At 40.7% G+C, this 24506-nt stretch overlaps 1 protein-coding gene across 1 annotated transcript in view; it reads left to right on the forward strand.

Moving 5' to 3' along the window:
• LOC110982018 (laminin subunit alpha-1-like) overlaps positions 1 to 24506 on the forward strand; it is a 63992-nt gene that overhangs the window by 16465 nt on the left and 23021 nt on the right. Inside the window, exons 13-29 of the mRNA XM_022240138.2 lie at positions 8153 to 8373; positions 9218 to 9354; positions 9949 to 10164; positions 11028 to 11168; positions 11740 to 12021; positions 12361 to 12563; positions 13123 to 13249; positions 14585 to 14726; positions 14963 to 15143; positions 16090 to 16283; positions 17430 to 17714; positions 18367 to 18519; positions 19167 to 19423; positions 20106 to 20426; positions 21059 to 21208; positions 22255 to 22447; positions 24258 to 24402. Coding sequence (XP_022095830.2) covers positions 8153 to 8373; positions 9218 to 9354; positions 9949 to 10164; positions 11028 to 11168; positions 11740 to 12021; positions 12361 to 12563; positions 13123 to 13249; positions 14585 to 14726; positions 14963 to 15143; positions 16090 to 16283; positions 17430 to 17714; positions 18367 to 18519; positions 19167 to 19423; positions 20106 to 20426; positions 21059 to 21208; positions 22255 to 22447; positions 24258 to 24402 — 3348 coding nt within the window. The remainder of the gene's footprint in view (positions 1 to 8152; positions 8374 to 9217; positions 9355 to 9948; positions 10165 to 11027; positions 11169 to 11739; positions 12022 to 12360; positions 12564 to 13122; positions 13250 to 14584; positions 14727 to 14962; positions 15144 to 16089; positions 16284 to 17429; positions 17715 to 18366; positions 18520 to 19166; positions 19424 to 20105; positions 20427 to 21058; positions 21209 to 22254; positions 22448 to 24257; positions 24403 to 24506) is intronic.

The raw sequence follows: 24506 nt of genomic DNA on the forward strand, positions 1-24506 counted from the left end.
AGGTGTTGGCAGTCTGCCAAAAAAATCTTTTTAGTAGTGTGCTTAAGGCATGGAATGAGTCATGCAGATGCCAGTTATGACACAAATTAAAATTCTCTCTTAGTCTGGCAAACTTTATAGGGAAGTGTGTAAATTCAGAAAACAAAGTAGATCAGAGAAACTGCAAATGAGTGATTTTTTTAAATCTTGAAACCTAATAGCTGCAGGTATATCATTTGCACCTCCATACCCCCCTTCTGGTTGTGTAGGCCTACATGTACACGAACACCAGAGCTAAAACAGTGTCACTTTAGACAGAGTACTGGATGTAAAAATGAAGGTGGCTTCCATAGTTGCTCCAGAAGTACTGAAAGCTCTGTTACACATTCAGAAAACATTTTTGTCACTTAAGCCTACCTGTGAATTAGCCCCTGCAGTGAGCAAATTGCCAAGTTGTATGATTCATTAGTTTATTAGTTTTGGTGCAATTTCAGCAATTTTAAGGCATTTTTACGGAACATCTTACTCGTGAGTATGTATATTATCGGATTGACCCAGCTGCTACTGCTTGTGGTTACGTAAGACAATGCTTGCAAGAATATAGCAGTGTTGTCAAAATTAAAGTAGCATGTGTACAGATCGGCAATGAATCTTGGGAGCCAGGTAATAAGAAAGGCAAGGTTGACAAGCAGAAGCATCCGAAGAGCCTTCCATTCTGCAAATGATCTCACCCCAGGAAGGTGAGGCGGTTGGTCATTCCTGCCCTCCCTGTTGTGAGCTGGGACTGGTTGTTGGCGGATTCGCACTGCCTGGTGGTGACTTACCTTCATCAACTTTGTGTAGATGCCCACCAGCACAGCATTCGGTAGAAGAATGGTGAATGAGTGGAGGAAGGCTGACGCCATGCAGTAGGTGGTAATGCTTGGGTAGCAGCCCATGATGTAGGGCTCGTACGTTACTTTGTGCAGGCTGATGACAATCAGTGTGAATGCCATTATTAGGCTGGACACGATTATTGTAGTCACAGTGGCACGTCTCTTCGTAATCAAAGTGAGGTACCGTAGTGGTCGAGTAACTGCGAGACAGCGGTCAACTCCGATGATCACCAACACAGAAATGGACATTATAAACAATGCCAACTGGACAACAGCGTTCCCCTTGCAGATGAAAATACCAGCTTCATTCACCTCAGTAGCTCGGATAATAAGACTAATCACGAAGGTTATGCCAATTAAGAGATCAGTGAATGTCAGTGTCAGCATAAACACCCTCGTCCCATCCGGCACATCAGTATCCGACGTTACTCGTATCACCAAGAAAGTGAAGAGATTCCCCAAGGTGGCCATCACACCAGTGACTGTATCAGTGGCAAAGAAGAAAGCTCTGTCAAAGGCAGAATTATTTCCATCAGCCCAGGCTTGCCAAGATGTGTTCATTCTTAAGTGTTTTATATTGGTTTTGATTTTCTGGGTTTTTTTTTTTCAAATTGAGGCGACCAAGGCTTCTTGAATGGTGGTCCTGTGCAACTCAGATATCAGACATGTTTGGTTTTTACCATTTTCCCGATATGACTTTGGCAGTGTAAATTAGTGTTTTATGTCACTGAAGAAGGCTTGTTCATGCTAGTAGAGGTTTAAATGGAACTGTTAACATGCATGAGCTTTGGAAGATCAGACCAAAAGTGTCAACATTCAAACACTGCTTTCCATAATTACAAGTCTCCTTTCCCAGAATCATCTGGCACTAACAGTTGCAGTCCAGCAGCTTTCCGTGTGGTACATGCCTCCTGTGGGTTTTATTCAGTCAGCTCTAAATTATCCATGCACAGCAACTGGTTAGAATTGACAGGTTGATGAAATTGGCATCCAGCGTTTCTAATTGAACTGGGGATAATGGATCCATTACTAGCATGTCCTTTGCTGTAGTGTAACAGACCACTCTAAGTTTGCCTACAACTTTTATGGGCGGCCAAAAATTTCAGAAATATCACCTTTGCTTGGTATTTGATTTTTACCTAAAATTCATTCAAACTAGGCATTTGCCCCATTATTTCAAATAGAGTTGTATTCTCATATAGTATTTAGTAGTGTGTGTGTATTATCTGGCATTCTGATAGCTGTGTAAGATTTTAGTCCTTTCCAAATTTCTCTTTTACTTTTGTAATAATTGCTGACTATATTTTTAGCAGCCACTTGCAGGAAAAACACGACTGTTAAAAAGAACAGACCCTATGGGCAATAAACATTAGGCTTGAATGATGACCAAACAATGACAGCCTGCAAGCATGCAGGTACATGTACCCACTAATAGTGATTGATATTTTGATGGCCTGTTTCTGTGTAATGAACGTCTTAGTCATGGGCAATTTAAGGATTTTTTCCTGAGGGGGAGGGGGACAAACCACTTTTTTCAAGGGGGGAGATTTGCAGGAGGGCAATTAAAGCACTCATCAGTCGTGAACTGATAAACCATTAATTGTGGAAGGGGTTGATTCTGAGGATATTTTAAGCGACTTGGTAATTTTGATTCCTTTTTATTTATTTTCTTTTCGTTTCTTTCAGTTTTTTCTGTTTTAAATAATGTCTGCCTTGCCCTCAAATCCAAGATCTTGGTTGCTGAAGAAACGTATACATTGATCACACTATGGCATATGCATAAAGGGCACATGTACATGTATATGTGCCAGTATGTACATGTATGCTCAGAACAATTAAGTTATTGGCTTTCAAGGAACTCTGCAACAAAATTAAGCTATTAATTATCCCCTTGAGCCGGTGTTGGTTTTGAGCAATCTAAGGTACTGATGGGGTATGGAATTACTTCTGTGAAATGTACGGATGTCAGTGCCTATATGCCTCTTAGGTATTCCGTAGGCAAGAACCAATATACAAATGTTGATCCAGAGCCACATTTTCAGGGGAGGAGCCAAAATATTTTTGGCAAGACAAAAGCTTTAAATCCTTTATATGTAACCTTTTATGGCCTATTAAGGGGATGAGGCTTTTTCCACACTGTTGGAAGGAAGGGAAGTGAAACAGTCCCTAAAGGCCGGATTTATTGACACGTTGACTGCCGACTACGAGTGTACTCGTCACAGTTGTACTAAATTCAGCTACTACGAGTAACGGTATACTCATAAGAAAGAAAGGCTATTGTTATGTAAATTGAATACACTGGCATCACTAAAGAACACAACAAATACGCTGCTGGCAGTGTTGGAGGGTGTACATCCGTAAAATGCACATGTTGGAACAGACACTTGAAATTTACCTATTAAATATGTGCGCGTGTGTACAACATTTGGCAAATGGGAATGACCTTTGAAATTTCCCGCTGGTAATGTGTCAAAGGACTTATCGGAGGCTGAGCTGCATCACTGCAGATTGCAAACTACTCCACTATTAGTAAAAATTATTTGACAATTCGTGTTTGCTGATATTTCAGGAGACAATTACATGTATAAATGTATGTGCCATTGTTGCCGGGCACTGACAAGTACATGGTCAGAGCTGTCCTCAGAAATGACTGTTAGGACTAATGGATGTACACAAACACCTGTATCATTTGTTCCAGACATGAATTTGTTGCCAGTCAATAATGTGTATTCAACAGGTGCAATATTATGAAAGAGAATTGTTAACATTTTCAAAACCTTTCCACTGGTGTTGCTGGTAGATTCCCTTAAAATTTCTAGTGTCCAGTGACTGATTTGTTTGTAATTTACATGCGGATTATTAATTACAGCCATCCTTGTGTAGTAAACATTGGCAACATGGTTCTTTTGTCATCATTTATAATGCATCTGTACTGGGGTTCGGTTATTGTAATTTGTGAATTAAATGCAGTCCACACGAGTTCTCTCAGTTTTCCGTGGCTAGGTGAATGCTGACTTTTTTCACCACCCAGTCTTTAAAACTTGGCAGAAAAAACTTTGTGTAGTACCTTCAGGATGTAGATCCTTAAAGTCCTTCAAGTTGAGCACCACATACAGGGATGGATAGCGCAGTTTGTAGAGCACAGGTGTGGCATGCCAAAGGTCGCAGGTTCAAATCCTACTGCAGTCAATTTCTTTGCACTGTACTCCATGACTACTTTGGTACCATGTTGTTCGCAGGTGATATGTGCGTGTTTCATTTTGATGATTTTAATAACTTTTGAGAACTCAAGTATGAATGCAGTCACTACAGTCACAGCATCTCCAGAGATTTAGTTTACTTTTTTTAGATATTGCTGCTTGGGAATCTTGTCCGACCCTCCTGCATCTTTCCAAAGGTCTTGGTGTTTGTTCCCAGAATACTATTTAATTTAACGTCTTTCCACATGCACGTCAACACTTGCGCCAAGTGTTGGGTATCCGTCAAATTGGCTCCCGAGTTGATTTTGACAGCCGATCGCAATGCACATGTGTGTTATGTTCATGGAGTCTGTTTTTGTTGTCCCTTGAAGTGAAACAATACATTGTGTACGCTACGCACCCAAAATAGGTGCATATGGAAAGACGTCTTTACATGTATTAACTCTTAGGCTTCAAATAATATCAAAAGTGGAATTATACAGTACAGCCTTTTGAATGGGCGCTGTGCATATCATGTGGCACAGGCAGTACATGTGTTCAACATGTTCACACTGATTTAGCTATGTAATGCAAGCAAAACACCTGTCAAGTACAGTATTTGCCGAAGAGCCTGATGCACCATGTACATATACATTGCCCGCTTAATGCCACTGATAAAACAGTGGAAAAGATACAAAAAAATTTTATAATGTACATGAATGGAAATAATCATTTTTTTTAATCACACGTTTTATTTGATGTCACTTCCCAGTCCTGTTTTAAATACAATGGTATAGAAGTATTAAACCACCATGATCACTAAGGAATAAATAGCTGCACCATAAGTTTGCCATTTCTAGTGCAAGTACATTTATCTGTAGAGAATTGAGCTTCGGTATTTATGAAGCATGATAAGCCATTGAACTCACAGAACAACTACAGATTTCACAAGATCAGTCATAAACAGGGTGAACGATGACAAGGTCATCCCACACTGTCTATTCACTAAAGCTACAAATGACACGCGTAAGCCTATGTTTCCATATGATAAAAGAAAAACATGAATAAAGTTCTTCAAACTAGTTTAAATATTCTTCTTCTGAAAATGTATATTGTACATAGATGTATCCATCTAAACCATCTGCAGATGTGAAATATTGAAAACAAAATTAATAATAAATACACTATCAAAAAGTTAAGGATCACTTTATTGTTAACTTGTAATTTTTTACCAAGCAATGAGTGGGGTCTAGTTCTTTCATTTTTTGTTTGTATAGATGGTGTTCTCATTGAAAAAAAAAATGTAAAAAGTGTTTCAAAGCATCAAATGCACATTTTCAGCAGTAAAATACGTCATATAAAAAAGTGCACACAAAATAAAAAGTGGTCCTTTTTTGTGTGGCACAGCCAGGGAATTTTGTAAATGTAAAAAAGATCAGACCAGAGAAGCTGCCAAAAACCGTTAGAAACTCAATAGAGACTGCATGTACTGTAGATCATTGGTGCCACCATAGCCCAGGTTGTGGCATCAGAAAGAAGCATTTTTAGCTGTGCTAATCGATGCCATTTAAAAGCACTTGATGTAAAGATTAAGGTGGCTTTCTGTTGTTCAAGGAGAACTGAATGTTTGCATTTTCATGAAGAAATACAAACATTCCTACCCCTCGAACACGCTAAACATATTGCCCAGAAAGGTACAAAAGTTTATGTGGGTCAAGTGGTTTTCCTCTTTGAGGGATGGACATTTTTGTTACTTTCTCAAAAGTGTACACGTAAATATGCACACGTCTTTGGATAATTAACCCTTGTGTTCACTCTAATTATTGGGTTCATGTGAAAGTTTACCTTTCAAGGATTATGTCAGGGTTTTCTTACTGCAAAAGTTGTTTAAAAGTAGTTGTTTCTGAAGTTTTCAAAACAGAACTTCTTTCACAATCATTTCAAAAACAGTTTTCGTTTATGAAAAGTCTACATGCTCATCACTTCCTGAAAATGTTGATGATATGTGTGAATTAGCACCTGCTAAATTGTGCAGTGCATTAGTTTGGGTAACACTTCAACAATTTTAGAGCATTTTTACGGAACATCTTACTTGTGAGTGTGTATATTATCGGATTGACCCAGCTGCTACTGCTTGTAGTGAAGTAAGATAACGCTAGCAAAACTGTAGCAGTATAATCAAAGTTGTCATACACATAGCATGTGTGCAGAACAGCGATGCATCGTGGGAGCCAGGTGACAAGAAGAGCGAGGTTCACCAGCAGAAACATCTGGAGAGCCTTCCGTTCGGCGAAGGATCTCACCTCAGGAGGGTTGGGTGATCGATCGTTCCTGACTTTACTGCTGTGACCTGTGACTGGTAGTTGACGGATTCGCACTGCATGATGGTGACTTACCCCTATCAATTTTGTATAGATACCCACCAGTATGGCATTTGGGAGAAGAATGACAGTGAAGTGGATTACGGCAGATACTGTGCAGTCAGTGGTGACAAATCTGGGGTAGCAGCCTAATATATAAGGCTCGTACATTACTCCATATATGCTGCTGATTGTCACTGCAGATGCCATCGCAAGAAAGCACACTGTGAATGAACTTACAATGGCACGTCTCTTTGTCATCAAAGTAATGTACCGTAGCGGGCGAGTGACTGCGAGATAGCGGTCAACTCCAATGAAGACCAACACATAGATGGACATCACAAACAGTGCCAACTGGACAACAGCATTCCCTTTGCAGATGAAAATGCCAGCCTTGTTCACCTCAGTAGCTCGGATAATGAGACTAATAATGTACGTTGTGCCAGTTAAGAAATCAGTGGATGTCAGTGTCAGCATAAACACCTTTGTGCCATCCGGAACAGCGGTTTCGGGCGTTGCTCGTATCACTAAAAGACTAAAGAGATTCCCAAAGGTGGCTAGCAAGCCAGTGACTATATCGGTAGTTAAAAGGAAAGTGGTGTCAAGTACAGGGTAATTTCCACCATCCCAGGAATATGAGTAAGAACTCATTGCTAAGTACTGTTACTTGGGTTGGTTTTCAAAATGAACAAAAAGGCTTGCTAAATGCAGGTCCTGTAAAGCTCAGATATGAGACCCCTCTGTTCTCTGTTTTCCTGAAATGGCTTTGGCTGGAAACCACGCTTGACGTAGTGCTTTATGTCGCTGAAGAATGCTTCTTCCCTCATGTCCCTGCTGGTAGACACACCTGTGTCAAAAGATCAGACAACATTGAAATGGCAGTTTACCATACATCAATGTTGTCTTTTCCTGAAACTTGTGCTTACAGGTGTTAAATGTCGGAGCAGTTTCTTGACCATCAGAAGGAATCTAGTTGCTCTGGTGATTGCCTCCTCTGGCTTTTTGTTCAGTCTGCTCCAAATTGTGCATGTACAGCAACTGGTTGGACTGACAGCTTGATGAAACTGACTTCTACCAAATCTGATTGAGCTTGGGGTTATATCAGTTTAACCATGATGGCAGGCATGTCCGTTACTGTGGTTTAATGAGCAATAGTTGAATTTTGACCAATCAACCAGGCAGCTAATGGGAACCGGCAGTTGTCTCAGACATGCAGTCGCCCACTAACAATGATGAATAGTTTGATTTGGATTGTTTCTTTTTAATGGACTTCTTGCTTACCAAAGACATAGTGGTAATAAACGTGCATTCATAAAGGGCTGTTATACAGACCAACCAAATTTCATGCTCTGGGCAATATGTCATAATTGGCTATGCAAGGAAGTCCATACCAAAATTGAGTGATCACACGCAAAGGCTGTCCAATTCCAAGAAATTAGTCACACGTACTCAGCACGGTACATCTCAAGCACACAAAAACCAGTGCAGGCTTGATGACATCCTTCTCCTTCCAAAGGATGTCTCATCTTTGAAAAAATGCAATGTAATGTTCTGTGGTCCTACAGGATCTGAAAATGCTTTAATTTCATGGAGCACAAATTTATGGCTGTTTGTTTCCATATATGTTCTTTATTGTTTTTAACTATCAACAAACACCACAGCAAAGACCAGAACAACAAAAGTTCTTTTCATCAGGATCTGTAGAACTTAGAGTCCTACTACAGAAATTATTGGAATTCTAACCTGTTTTTTCTGACAGAATTGGCACAAGTCAAGAGACATTCTGCCTTGCCAACGTGTTCACCTTGACTACGTTCTACTTTGACGGGGCTATGCCATGCAACTGTAACCCCACCGGCAGTGTCACACTGCAGTGTGAGTCGTACGGTGGACAGTGTGAATGCAAGCCTGGTGTTGGGGGCCAGATGTGCGATATGTGCCTACCAGAATTTTATGCCTTCAGAAGCACTGGATGTACACGTACGTTGGTCTGTCTTTTGGGCCTTTTTTGTTTCTGTTCTTTTTAATTAGAGGGGGAGGGAATATGTATAAAGAATGATATGCACTGCTTGAATGAGCCAGTTTGGTATTTCAAAAAGCCAAGGTCTTTTGGGAACAAAGTATGTGCTTGAATATTAAATCATATGGCTATACAATGATAGGACAGACTATTGTGTGCTTTGTAGCTATTCCCTCATACTGAATGTGTGCTGTTGGGATACCAAACTGGCTCATTGTATACATAGGTGGTCGATTGACACATACTTATGAATTTACCATTGAATGGTGTCCATTTGTTAAGTACCAGTGATTCCTTCTTGTTGTTTTTTAAGAAGTCTGTTGATGATGTTCTCTTTGTTTCTCTGGTTAACAGATAAAGGAATTTGTGAAGGGATGTGCTTTATATCTTTTTACAGATGACATTTTTTGATGGACACTTGTTGGTATTGCCGAGTTCATCAGGCTGTTAATGAATTTATTTGTGCAAAAATCTGGGCACAGTTTCACGGTGCAAATGAGCACAAGATTTTAAGCTAACAGAGGCTCTTCATTTTTCATGAATACAGTAAGCATGGCAAAAGGCATGCTTGCGTTGGTGGAAAATTTACCTAATGTAGTGAAAAAACAATAGAAATCTTTATCCACGTGCAACCTTAAGTAGAATCACACCAAGCATGGCCATGAAATAGTGCTTATGGCCTGCACACTTTTCTGCCATAGAAAACACAACTAAGCTGTGGCATGACATTGGGCCATTGATTGGAGTGAAATCTTCTGGAGTGAAGTCCATTTTGCCATGTTTCAAAATTGTCCTCTATTACAGCCTGCAATTGCTTTGGGGATGATAAAGTCTGTGACATGACAACAGGACAGTGTGGTTGTTCCCCAAACACTGCTGGCCAGAGATGTGATCGCTGTGTCACATTTGCATGGGGACTTGACAGCACTAATGGATGTCAGGTATGTGCAGTCAGAAACTCTTTCGCTATGGAGAGCATTGTGTGCAGGGAACAATATTTCATACTACACCAGTTGAAGACACTATCACTAATGCATCACTTGAAATCACCATAGGAGCCACCCATTATTCCATCATCTTACAAGAAGTGCGCATAGGCCTACTCAGCTAGATGCGTTCTCATTCGTTTTGTAACTCCTCACACACAGAACCTGTATCCTTATTGGCTGAGAGCAAGTCATGTGATTCGCTAGATTTGCTATCTAGCTTTTCACAGCCAGAGGAACTATACCTGTAGCAGTCAATGTGCTGCACTGGTAACAACCAAAGAACTCTACCAGACCATGCATATGCAGACCATGCATAATAAAGTACATTGTGCATTATACACTGTACATGTATAATAATGTATAATTTGTAATGTTCTTGTGACCAGTATCTCTTTTTTTCTAAACTATTGGGCTCCTTAATTACATCTATAACTTTTGTCCTCAGCTCAAATTTTTGACCTCAACCAGCTTTTTGAACTATAGAGCTGCTAATACCTCAAAACCTGATTCTTTATTCTCATTTTTCTGAATCATTGACCCCACCAGCTCTGCAACTGTGACCCCTTGGGGTCAGTTAATCCCCAGTGTGATCTGACAACAGGACTGTGCACATGCAAACTGGGGGTAGGGGGCATGAGGTGCAACCAGTGCCTGGATGGCTTTCAGGGATTGACCTTCAGCGGTTGCACTACATGCCAGTGCGATCTGGCGGGCAGTCTGGGGACCACCTGTAACAAGACAACAGGCCAGTGTCCATGCAAGGTACAGTCTTTCTCCCTAGTCAATGTTACAACACAGCTAATGACCACCTGTTGGTTTCCTCCAAATTTTGTCTCCAAGTGCAGATCCAGGACCATTTTGGGGGGGGGGACTAAGAAAGTTTTCTTGTTTTCTTTTATGGGTTTTCTTAGTGATGACGCTATACATGTACATGTACCTCTTTTGGGGGGCTTTTTACTCGCTTTTAAAAGGAAAGGAAATGAACAAACCCCAAGAACACTGTTCTCATAGTTTTTCAAAAAATGCTATCAAGTTGTTTCCAACCATCTGTTCCAGCTCCAATGCAGCAGCAGGAAACAATGCATTAAAGGGTATTGCGTGTTACCTGCAATTTCTAAGCACTGATTCAAGGAAAACTTTACTTCACTTCACGGCTGGACTTCCAGTGAGAATACCCAACCTGTGAAATACTGTGCACAAAATGCAAGAATTTGGTGCTCATTTTCAACCTTTGTATGTTTGAATTATCGGTTAAACAGGCTGGGGGTGCAGGTATGTTTGAATTGTCAGCCAAACAGGTTGCTACATGTAGATGTTTGCAAAACAGGTCGAAATCAATGCTTTGATCATGGGTGAGAAAGAGCTGTAGCGATGTACCCTGCTCATCAAGGACGCAAATACAGGATCTTTTTATTTGCCACTTAGAATCGCACTGCAAGGATATTGACACTGACATCCTTGGAAACAGCTCCATCTGACTAATTTTTGCCTCAAATATCTGATATGACTTCTCATTTAAACCGCAGTAGCTAAGTCCTTCAGTACTCAGTTCAAAGATTTAAGGCAAGAGTTTAGGTGAAGTTGTTTCACATCCGAAAATGGTTTACCTTTGCTTGCCCCATCAGGAGTTGACTGAAGGTTTGACGTGTGGTAGTTGCACGCCTGGAAGCTTTTTCAATTCACCCCTCCACCAAACTGGGTGTCTACAGTGCATTTGCATGGGAATCACAGCAGTATGCGACAGCACTCAGGATACAATCAATCAGGTATTATTAAGAAGGACTGTGAACTGAGTTACTCACTTTTTCACTTTTCCATGATCATTACTTGTTACCTAAGCTGAGCATAAAAACTCTAAAGCAGTAAACATTTCGTATATTCAGCTTCCCAACAATTGTTAATTGTCGTTGGCTTGCACTGACATCTTGGACATCATACCAACGCTCTGGTCATCTATCTTTGTTTGCATACTGTATGTATCACTGTCTAAAGCTGTGGCTATCCACTGTTGGGTGCTTATAGCAAATGCCAAAGCCATAGCCACTAAAATCTCAAGTGAACATACATGCCAAGCGTACATCATACATTGTGTGTATACCTGTATATATGTACTTTTTCAGAGGCTTGCATGGGTATTGCTTGCGATGTTTTTTGATGCCCTTAAAGTATGAGTTTCTGGGCATGAATTGTTTGAATTACATCTGTAACATTGTGAGACTTCAAAGATAGATGACCACAAAAATATTGCAGGACAAAGGGAATGTTCACAGTATCAGTTGATTACTGCTCTTCCTAAAGCCATGATTTTTTATTAATTTCATTTTCCAATTTCTGTAGTACAACCTTCCGACTGACGCCAGTCTCCTAAGTAATTGGTCCTTGGTTTCGGACCTCACCACGCTAGCCCCCTTCCCTGGTGCACCCATGGCAGCACCCTTCAACAACACAGACTTCATTGCCGTGACAGTTCAAGGGAGTCAGGATGCCTTCTGGATGTTGCCATCCTTGACGGGCAACCTGCTGGGCGTGTATGGAAGCCCCTTGCAGTTCTCCGTACGTTATACGGCCCAGGGTCCACCGGGAGCTGCCGTCGCCAAAGAGGCCAAGATTTATATAAAGGTATCAGCTCAGGAAAAGAAGTGAATAAGTCTACGTCTCTTGTGATACATCATTTGTGTATGATACGTGACTGAGTAAATATGTCAGACATTGGCCAAACTTTCTAAGTTCAAATATGTAAAGACACAAGTATTCCAATTTGTGTATGAAATGGGTATTCAGTGATTATTAAAATCATTAGGCTTCAAAACATACATATGTCAGTCCATTATGGAACTCTAAGTGTAGAATAGATTATATATATGGCTTTAGGAGCTTTTACAAGAATTTTCCCCATAAACCCCTGCTCAGTTTGCTGCAAAATTGCCAGCAAATTATGTCCATTGTCTTCCTTTGTAGGGCCCGGTAAATATGTACACACGTAGTCTGGGAATGGTGCCATTGAGTTCCCTGCAAGCCTTTTCCATACAAATCACCGAGACGGAATTTATCATGGAGGGCTCAGGAGCATCCGTGGACCGGTCTGATTTCTTGCGGACCCTCAGCTCAGTGGAGGGAATCTTTGTGTCGGCATCACTCACAGTAGTGACCCACCAGTCGAGGTAGGCTCCATCTTGAGTGAAGCCTTATGTTTTTACTCATTGTCATTAATAGTTCTATCCATCAGACTCCAGACAGGTATGTCACTGTAGATGATGGACACTATTACTTATCTGGAAAGTTCCAGTATGATGGCACACACTGTGTCCTGGTTGATAATGGGTTGTTTGAAAATTTCCCTCTGTTGGGAAAATTTCTAGTGGATTAAAGGAACTTTATTGTCTTTGAACAATATTTTTCATCCCCCATAAAACATTTCCACATATACAATTTACACCATGGTACTGTTAATTGGGAGATGTTCAGGGAAATAGTTTCTAGAGGCTAACATTTTCTGACCATAATTTGGAATGGACGAAAACCTCTGCAGATTTTATTTTGACTTTCTCATGATGGAATGGGTCCTTTCAGTACCGGTTTTGCCAAATCTGAAATGTCCATTCTGGTTTTGGTGCATTTGTTTTGAAAAGCATCAAAAAAAATCATTTTTCTTCCTGATTGTACATTACATTACTACATTGATTTTGTTGTAAATGTTACTATTTTGTTTTGTCATTACAGCATTGGTGAAGTGTCTTACTCCACAGCCACTGATAGGAATTCACCCTTGTACAACCCCTTGGCAGCGAGAGCACTCTCCGTGGAACAGTGCAGCTGTGGCATTGGGTACTCAGGATATTCCTGTGAGGTACACAAATACTAACCCCTTCTTGAGAATTCAGCATTGTTTACGGAATAAAAATCAAATTTTTCAAGCAGCTAAAAAATTTTACTAGGGTACACAAAAGACAGAAGGCACTTTAAATAAACTGGAATGTAAAGTACAGCATGGACTTTTGTAATTACCGACTACAGCTACACTGTACTTCATCAGGTTATGCCCTTGCATGTATTACTTTGGATACTCACAGGTGCAGGGAAATGTTGAGTGTGCATTACTCTCGGATCTCTTTGCACGAATGATCAATAGTAACCTTTCTTTCATCTTGGTATAACCTCACTACTCCTATAGCCTGCTTTTGAGTAAAGTCTTGTTAAGCCATGGATCAGACTTGTGCCATTTACATTGCCTCTACTTACATGTTGGGAATGAAGGAAACCACTTGAGAGAGACTGAATAGATTTGTAAATGTACTGTAAGTACCGTTCACACCTCACAAATTGTTTCCTTCATTCCCAACATGTGAGTAAAGGCAGTGTGAATGGCAACCAATGAAACATGACTGTGATCTTGATGTGTGCATATTCGTAGAGGTAGTATCATTCATTGTTCAGCGCAGCGATTATTCTTTATACTCCATACATATACATGATCTGAAGGCATAAAGGGAAGAAACTAATAAACAGCTGGAAAAGAACTACTACTCCCATACAATAATTAACATTTGACTTGGGAAATCTTGACTTGACTTTGCCGAAAATTTGACTTGACACTTGACTTGGGAAAATTTGACTTAGACTGGACTTCAGAAGAAAAATGACTCGGTTACAACATAGCCAGTGAAGCATATTTTCTTGTGAAAATAAACTGGTTAATGGTTTAATGGTTTACCACTTGTAGAGTAATTAGATGTATGCTGATCCAGCACTGAGTGTTGGCTCTGTGTTTGCTTGTACTTGTTACTGTTAACCAAAGTTTTGAAGGCTTGCATACTGTGTGCTGTGTGTAGATTATTGTCTTTACAGTGGCCGATGGCCCTGGGTCCCATTGGCCAATGGGAGCACCCTATCTCTTTGTTGGACACTGGCACTCAGGACAAAAAGTGAATGATTGCTTGACCTATTAATTAAAGGGAGAGCTGCCATTGCAAATTAAGTCATTAAGTAATGTCTCCATGCACCACTGTTTAAGGAAATCAATATTCCTTTCTTCCATTTCAACCATGCCCAGGCAGTACTGCTGTCTGGTTGCATTTTCCAAAACAGCGTATCTTTTTCCTCATCACTAAATACACTTTAAGCCACCAAACTGGTATGAGGTTACAGAGAGAAAGTTGGAACTGACCATTTGCTTCTGTTCCAGGATTGTGCCATGGGTTACCGACGGTCCAATGTCAGCAGTCATCCATTCTTTGGAGAATGTGTGGCATGCAATTGTAATGGCCACAGTGGGTCATGTGACCCTGAAACTGGACAGTGTCTAGAATGCAGCCACAGTACCACTGGTAAGGCATCAACAATTTCAGTGTATTTTCCCCTCAATAACATTATTAGCATGCATAATTAGAAATGTTTCTGTGATTCCAGGATGGCTAGGTCTTTGCAGTATTGAGCAGTAAAAAGGCAATGGTATTAGACATACAATAAAGGCAGATTTAAATGAAAATTAAATTTTTACAATCCAAAAATTTAATTAATTGACTCTAAAGGTTTTGGTAATATTCTTTGATGCACATGACAGGATTTAATTGTGAGCAGTGTACTGATGGTTTCTATGGTGATGCAACCAAGGGAACACCCAATGACTGTACAGAATGTCCCTGCGGCCTCCCCCAAGCCCAGTCAGCAGCGTGTTCAGTTATTAATGGCACCGTCACCTGCCTGCAATGCAATCCAGGCCATCTGGGACCCCTCTGTGACAGGTGAGATGCATCTATTTCAGTACTTTGTTGGGATAAAGGTCTCAAAAGTCGGTACTTACAATTAGGCTTTGGCAACTCACAATTGCATTTGAATCAATTTCAGCCCCATCCAGGAGTCAGGCCTTTATTCATAGCAAGCCCAAGTTTCCCAAGAAAAATAGCGACTCAAGAAAGCTCTCAGTTTTCAAAGATGATTTGCAGAAATGAAGAATGATAAATTTTTGAAGAAGCATGCTTGCTCTCTTTAATCCAGGATGTTTATTAAACAATAAAATGTTTAAAACCATAAAACTTTCTGGAGGAATCACATTGATTGGTTTTTCTTTATTTTTCACCTTTGTTTACGTCAAAGATGGAACTGGATCATTTCACAATGTTCAACATTTGTAGCACTTGGCCAAGTTTTTATTGCAAGATAACTATCTTTTAAAGGAAAACTGGTTATAATGCACTATTTTTGGAAGTTTAATGTGATTGTGAAGTCTTTGTGATATTGTAAAAAAATCAGTCAATTAACCCTTACTGTTATTTTTTTTGGGTTGGTTTTTTTTTTGTAAATTGAAAGATTTCATTGAGTGGCTGTAAAATGTCAGATTAAATTTCCAAAATTCAAGTTAGAAGCATATTAGCTGTGTGCTAGGCTCATTATTTGTAGGAATCTGGTGTCAAAATCAGAGTATTAACCAAACTTGATAATAATGTGGTGTCCCGATGACGTCCAGAATGCAGGTTTCCTTTAAAATACCAGACTGAACAATTTCAAAATGCTCTGAAATATTTGAGAAGCAGTGGAAGAGTCAAAAGCAACATTAGGAGCAACAGTTACTTTCGGTGGCTGTTTCACTTTATCTACAAATACCCAAATGTCACCAATCATTCGTCAATTTCATGGAATGACTTAACTGGTGATTCACTTTCTTCCAATCTTTTTCCTTCCTTGCTACAGGTGTGATGTATTCCACTATGGTGAGCCTCATCTCCCTAACGGCTTCTGCACACCTTGCTTCTGCAACGGGAACACGGATCAGTGCAACACAGTCACAGGCCAGTGTCTGTCCTGCGGATCACGGACAACAGGGTTCAACTGCGAGAGGTGCCTGGACTTCACCTTTGGAAATGCATCTGTGCGCAACTGTCAAGGTTTGTGACAGTTGCATCTTTATTCTTCAAAATGTTTTCCCTGCACATTTTGACTTTAGTTTTACACAAGGAACAGTCCTTTCAGTGTACTTGTTGGCCACTAACACCAAACTTTATCCCAAACCCTACAGAATGTTGTTCACCATACTCAACATGATTTGTCAGGGATATTTTACTTTCTGACTGGAGCAGTTTTTCACAATTAGAATATTGTTTATAGCGAGGAAAGATGAAGCAATCAGAGACTGCAAAAGGCTATTAGAAAAGAATGTCAGATGTAAGGATGAGTGTTTCAGGTTTGGATAAGCTGAAATTCACTTTCTGCAAATAAGATATGCTCAGAATGATGGAAAAATTCTTAGTTGTTTTTTATGCCATCCAGAATCCAGTTATCAATCCACTGGAATGAGTTCTTGTCCATCTAGTGGTTCAAAATGTTAATAGGGTCTGATAAAAAGATGTGAAAGGACCATGTGACAACTTGATTTTCCCAAGATCAGATACCATTTCTATAGGGGAGCGTTTGGTGAGGACATGTACATGCACTGTGTAAACTGGACAATTAAAGCATACATGTATTTTCACATAAAAAACCATGAATTCTTTCTTGGTTGACGTAACCCTAACCCCTAGGGTGTATGTAAAATCATAATGAAATCAGAGGATTTGGGACTGTTAGGGATTGGTCACCATGTGTACTATGTACATGTATGGTTGTCTTCATTGTTCCACTCCAGCACTAGGTGGTGGCTCTACATACACGTATTTCTCATACTTTTTATCGTTTATCAAAGCTTAGAAGGCTTGATTAATACATGAATACTGTGTGTGGTACTGCAGTCTTTGCCTTCAACATGGGGGTGTGTGCATTGTGTCTCAAGGATGAGTGAAAGCACCCCATCCGCTCTGAGGGGGAACAAGAGAGGGTCATTCAACAACAACAACAGTCCAACAGTCATTTAAACAATTTCTGCTTCAAGGTGTGGTTTCCTTGTGTAAGCCAGGTGCTTGAGGGAGCCTGGTTGAAACTTCCTCTCCCCCCACCAAGCTGTTGCTCCCTTGTGCCAATGATGGTGCACTTCAGCTCAAGGCAGATTTGAAGAAAGCCAATTCATCTTTTTTTTTGTCTTGTAAAACTGCCCATAGATTGTAACTGTGACCCTGTCGGTTCCAGTGGCAACCTTTGTGACCATTCCACCGGCCAGTGCCCCTGCCGCCCAGGCGTTGGGGATCGTCGCTGCAACGTCTGCCTGCCCAACTTCTACAACTTCTCCTCTCAGGGCTGCCAGGCCTGTGACTGCAACGAGTTTGGCTCCGTCAGCCTTCAGTGTGGACAGGATGGCCTGTGTCCCTGCCGCGCTAACGTTGATGGAATCAAATGTGACCAGTGCATGATGGGAAGATATGGGCTTCCCCAGCAACTATGCACAGGTATGGGCAGAATACTTATGTCTAGTTCTTTTTTGGTATTATTTTTTTTTGGGGGGGGGTGTTTTTTCCCAATTAGTTTGGCATATCATGTGATGCTTTTAAGCAATGTTGGGCGTGAATTACTCTCAAACTATTTTTTAATTCTCTATGTCACTCACATTTTGCTATTGGCTGCAACTCTGGTAGTATTCATGGTCAGTTGCATTTCATACAAAAATACTCATGTGAATGGCTCTCTCGGTCTAAAATTGGCTTTTGATAACCGGCGGTGCAACCTTTACCCCAGGCGTGGTTCCAAATAGTCGACTAAGTGACATTGGATAAAGGCTGGTTCATGGTAAAGGCGAATATGACAGTGAACTGAATTGACGTCACAAAATATTTGCTACAAATTCTCACTCAAGTTGAAATGTGTTCAACTTTTGCCAATTCGCAGCACACATACTTGATCTGACATCAAAAATTCGCAATTGTGTTCATTTTCACAGCAAACTAGTTATAGCTCAAACTTGCACTCAGACCCACAGACTAATCCAGGAGATATTGTTACTGCAATGGCAAAGCACCTAGCGATGTTAGGCGAAATACAGTGCTCTGCTCGTATGCATCCATATTGTGATTATTGTTACTTCCCTTTCACAATCCATTATAGATTGTGACTGTGATGTCAGGGGCTCTGAGGGTGGGGCTCTAGCTGTTTGTGACATCTACAATGGTCAGTGTCCGTGTAAGCCTGGTGTGGGCTCGCGCCGCTGTGACCAGTGCCTGCCAACATATGTCAACTTTACTGACACTGGATGTAGTAGTAAGTGCCCTTCAATGCCTACCCGTGGTTTAAGTATCCAACTGTAATTCAGCATATCTTTCTTGATACTCTGTCATGTTCCTTGACAATCTGGGTATCTACGGTTGTTCTGAGTAGAGGAAGTTGAATTAAAACACCCTGAAATTTCTCGCACTTGTAGGTGTAAGCTGTGATGTGGCCGATGATGTTTTTGTTTTTTTATTAAAAGTCTACTTCTACTTTTGTTCTAGGCCAGATAGAGTAATATTGGTCAACTTTTCAAAAAATTCTTACTTTTTGATGCCACTTGTGCAGTATTTGTAGACCATGGACTGATATACATAGCAGTCCGTGTACAGTTGTGGAAGTTCATGTTTTTACAGTGCGCAGTCTGTCTCCTCAGGTTTCTTGGATGTTCAGTATTTGTAACTAAAGGGGAGGTTAGGTGTACATGTATATAAATATTCATCATTGGTCATTCATCAGTTGGCAGTTTAACCCATTTGCTCCCTGTGTGAACACAGATAACCTAATCTGTTTTACACATCCTCTGGTGTAAACTGGTTTAGTACATGATCCGTAGTGAATTTGTGAACACAAACTTAAGTGTCACTTTTATGTCATCCTAGCATAAAACAAACTTGATGCCTTGGTCTTTAAATTACCAGAGTGTGACCAGTGTGTTGACACTCTCCAAAACTCCACCGTCAGCCTCAACATTCTGTGGATGCTGCTGTGGGAACATGCCAGCCTCCTGAACGAGCTGCAGCAGCGGGATGCCGAGCTGGAAGGCCTTCGACCTCAGGTTGTTCAGAGAGTGACCCAGCTGAATGACACCCTGACCAGCTTTGCCGAGCTGAGGCGCCAGGTCCAGAACATAGATGAGCAGGGGATTGTGTCAAAGGTTGACGGCCTGGTCACACTGGTACGTTGTGCAAACTTGTGTTCGTTTTCAAAACATTACTAAAACATCAACAAAATTACAAGAACAAGCATGAACAATACATCTTATATCTCAAGGTAAAAACAGGATCCTATGCCAATACTAAGCAAGAACAAGATATGCACACACAACAGCGATGGAACAGTTTTAAAAGTGGGGAGGCAAGCCTCGGCCATTAGACTGAAAAGAATGTAATTATGAAGTTGCAATGTACCTCCAATGGCTGGTAGGCCTATAAAGTGGGGGGGGGCAAATAACTGCCTTTTCAAAGGGGGGGACAATGTCCCCAGCCCCCTCTTCCTCTGCTGATGTGCACACACAATTTGAAAGGTATACAAATCCCCAAGGCCTGTTCCACTAGTCAAAACCTGTTGACTGAACATGAACACTGTGCTCACTGCATAATGATCTAAGTTGCCTTCCTTGGTATAAAGGATTGTAGAGAAAACGGAATGGAACTTTGACTTACTGACAGTTTGGACATTAAATGTGATACGTCAGCAGCCATTATTGCTGGCATTTGATAACTCCAGGCAAGCAATAAGAATGCATAATTATCTTCATTCAAAGCCAAGCATTGATCCCTTTGCAAAGTCTTCGTGCCCTTTGCAAATAACGTCTAAACCTGTGATTCCAAAACAACAAAAATTGAATGCAATTTCAGGTGGGCCAAGCTATGGAGGCCTCTCAGACATTACTGAACAATGCCACATCAGAACTGCAACGTGTCCAGGGTCTGTTGGCCCAAGCCGAGTCGGTTCTGGCCGGTGTCTCGCAGACTAACCAGACAGGCCTGGATTACCTGGACCTCCTTGAAAACTGGAATGCAACGGCTGCTTTACTGCCTGGCATGGCCCAGGGCAAGCTGGACAGGCTGGTGCTGGTGTCATTCGAAACGGAGGAGAGGATGATCAGGGCTGAGTTGGCGAGAAGCCAGAATGTGTCGCGGGATGCGGAGGCATTACTAACCTTAATCATGTCACAGGTAGGCAGGGAGCGGGGCAGCTTTTGGTCAGACAGTGGATATTTTGCATCTGTGGATAACACTTTGTGCATGACCTCCCTTCAAACTTTATGATAAATGACGCATTATTAACCTAATGATATCCGAGCACTGTAGTGTGTTTAATTCCCACCCTAAGTTAGTAATTATAAATCTTCTAATGTGATGTTGGACATGACACTAGTTCCTTAGGCATGTGAAAAACAAAATGTGCTCGGTTCCAGGCAGTCATCAACATATTTGTGTCATAGTGTGTTTGAACAGCAATTGGGAAATCCTTCCTGGGTGCACACTGTCTTGAGCAAAAGTACGAGGGTGGGGTTCATGTGGTTTGCCATAGGCCGTTTTTTTTACAGTTCCAAAATACGGAATAAAGTGTTTGCTTCCAAAATACAGTTAAATAAAAGTTTTTAAAAGTTCTTCATTTGCAGCTGTTTCCTTCAGATTTGATCTCTGTGTGACATAAAACTGCGTAACTGGCAGAGTTGATTAGTGTGAAAGACAAACATTGTTTCAGAGTTGTGTGATGTTCTGAATTTTTTCCCGTGTATTGTTGGCTGTTGTTTATACGTGTATTGTTGCCTCCATGAAGACAGTGTTGGTTTTCCTTGCAGTCGTCCACAAGCAATGCCTTAAATACCTTGGTGGTTTCAGCAGAAACACAGTTCATGGACACAATGCAGATAGTGACCAATACTCACACCTTGCTCAATGATGTTGAAGATGCTCTGAGCCAAGTTGGATCCGTTGTTACTCAAATCGAGGTGAGATTCCAAGACATCACAAGTCAGTTGTCACATCCTGTGAAGTAAAAGTTGCACAAAACACACCTTGCAACATATTATTTTTCTCATTGGTAGTTCTGCACAACAGGGTCACAGCTGACTGGTCAAACTTTTGTGTAAAAATAAATTGTACATAAAAGAGCAATGCCAGGATAAGTTTGTTGAAGTCATTCTCTGGGTCTCTCATAGCCTACTGTTCTTTCTATGTCTGTGTGTTATCTACACTTTTCTCAAAGTAAGTCCAAGTTGCAGTGTATTGTAGTATAAAGATAAAATTTTCAGAAAGCTTTTGGTGGATATTGATGATATTCCAACATGGAATCCAAAACTTTTGACCCCCAATCAAAGGTAACAGAGATAACTGTTGAAACATTGTGCAGGACGTTTAACCGATTGGCCTATGATGGTTCGTCTGGCCAGCAGTTTGCGCAGTGCATTCATGCATTACTAGAAACCCTATTTGGATTCAGTCATTCCATGTTCAATGTGGACTTTACATTCTAAAACTGCTAGACCAGATCGACCCAGAATTAGAATCTGGATTCACTTAGACCCATTTCTGGGTTGAAAACCACTCCTCTTCAGGTCTAAATGAAGAAGAAAATCTTCAGTTATGAACTGGAGAAATGTTCTTTTTGAACTTGAAAAAAATAGAGCAAATTAGGATTTAGACCCGGGATTCAGAATCTGGCTTTTAGAGATCGGGCCGTAGTCAAGTCCATGCAAGTTCAACACAGGTGTAGTGCAAGTCATCAAGTCATTAGCCAAGTTCAAGTTCCAAGCTATTCAAGTGAATTGTGACAAAAGCATCCCTTTGTCTTTTTTCCTGCTTATGACCTAGTTTGTTGAAGGACCCCACCAGACCTATGATGGACTTGTTACCGCCAAAAAGAGGACAACGCTTTTGTTCTGCTAGGATTTGCATGAGTGGACCTTTTGTACAAGATTGCATGAACAAAAACCTAGTAACTGCCTTTCTAATTCCATATTCAATCTTAATTCTATTTCCATGTTCATTCACACAGACTCAGTTGAACTACTCCAGCCAGCTTTTATCAGAATCTCAAGACCTTCTTCAGAGGATTGACACCATGCTGACTGCAAGCCGAACCGACATATCCGATGGGGACCAGGCCTTTGCTGATGCTAATACCATCAGGCAGGGTGCAGCTGCGGGTTCACCTGGGGTGCCCGTGGACCCTAGCATTAATCAGGAAGGTGAGGTGATGAAGATTACTTGGCTAGACAGCACACAGCTTTTGGACAGCAACATAAAGTCATTGTTCAACTTGCTCACTTTCAAAGCATGCCGGTAATGGGTGCCGAGCTAATCAGTGAAGCTCAGGATGATGATGGGTCAAAGTGACTGTTATCTTTCTGAATTAAACTTCAAGGCTACAAATTTGGGTTGGAAATTAAATAACCTTAAGGAAGGATAAAGTACCCCTTTGGGTTTGAGCCATGACCATCCACAGTACTAATCTTTTTGCTTATTCATTTTATCAAACAAGCTAGCTTGACTGAATGTCCCTTTTTCTCTTTTTTTCTTTGAACCACAACCCTATGTAATGCTGGTGAAACTGTAATGTACTTCAGGTACCTAATATAATGCATTACTAGAATACTCTGAATGGTGGCAATTTGCTTAAAGTCCTCATTTATTAACAGTGGTCTTTAGTCAAAATGGGTAGGCTGGAAATTCCTGAATATTTTTTTGGAATATGGGCCGTACAGTGTATAAGCCACACAATGCAAAAATCTCTGCACCGCATCAAGGTGCTGACAATGTCCAACCATGTAAGTCATCACATGTGCTGCATTCTGAAGTGCTATTACCTGTGTAGAGGATTGCCTAGTGCTCTTTGATTTTCTCTTGATTTTCTTCATAATAATGCTGCAAAAACCTCTTACTGTTGCCTGACATGATACAAGCATTTGATCCTTTGTGAACAATTTCAGTGTCATAAAATTTCTTCCAAAATTCCAACGTGTCCGCATGTGGAAATTGGGCAAGAATTCAGTTGAGTTTCCCCTAACTTGGAGAACTTCAAGTAATCTCAGAAAATTTTATCGCCAGAACTGTGGGCTTTGATGTCTGCCCTATTCTCTCCCACATACCCAACTAAAAAATCGTTAACAATTATTTTGGGACGCATTTTAAAATAGTTCATTTTACATTGAAAAAAAAAGGTAAAATTGGGCATAAATAAAATTTCATCAGAACTTTGTAGTGGATATGTGAAATTGAGATTTACGAATCAGAATATTGGAGTTTGATTAAATTTCACCTTTTGTGAAATTGGAGGTAAAATTTTTATCCTATGTGGCCGTTTCACAATAGTGCGCCCCCAAGAGTTTGCAACACATTGGCCAATCACAGTGCATGAAATATGTCGACCCAATGCTGTGCTGAGGCGCGGCGTCATACTGATTTCATTCTTCAAATATTGCTGGTTTAAGCCGTCCGGAGTAAAATCCGCAAGGAGGTATTTCAGTGCCATGGCCTACATTCTGAAAATTATGGTAACTTGTGCCCTTGGAAACTACCAGTTACATGTGGGATGTGGCCATTTCCTACAGACTAGTGTAATTTAGAATCATCCTAAATTTATCATGAACTTACTCAGCACTTGTAATGACCACATTTTATTACTGCCTCAAAGTCATCCGTGAAGTGTCTCGTGGAATGCATGTGTTAATAAATAGTTTTTAAATAATGTTGTAGTTCATTTTAGGCATGTACATGTAGTATGTCACTGCCAATCAGTAAAAATTTCATCTGATGTACTGCTTGAAAAATGACCAAATTGTCTGTTGGCAACCTGTCAAAAATGTTATTTGTATCAGACCATAAAATCTTCATTTTGTTCTGCAGTACCTGCAATAATGACCTATAGCGCTTTCATACTCACTGGTGTCATTTCTTTAAGAATTCCTTTTTTAAGGAAAACCTTTGGGTTCTTGAAAACAACACTTCTCTTTAGTGGAGGTCTGAATTTTAACTGACCCTTGTTTGTTTGTCTTGCAGGTCAGAATGGTTGGATCAGTACTCATTCATCTGCAAGGAATGCAGACGCAGCAGTGTCCAGCCTGCAGCCAGTCATTGAGAGTAACGTCCTCAGTGCTGAGAACCATGTCCTTTCTCTTACCTCAGTGGCACAAGAGTCAAGCAGGTGTGTCCTCACCACTGACCATTCCAAGCACCGGATTACTGTGCTGCCTAGTAATGGCAGAGTTATATAATATTCCTTAAATTCCTCATGATAAAATACTTGAA

This window comes from Acanthaster planci, linkage group LG05 (assembly GCF_054643075.1).
Source record: "Acanthaster planci isolate LZ-2023a linkage group LG05, COTS_SCS, whole genome shotgun sequence".
NCBI classification, from domain to species: domain Eukaryota; kingdom Metazoa; phylum Echinodermata; class Asteroidea; order Valvatida; family Acanthasteridae; genus Acanthaster; species Acanthaster planci.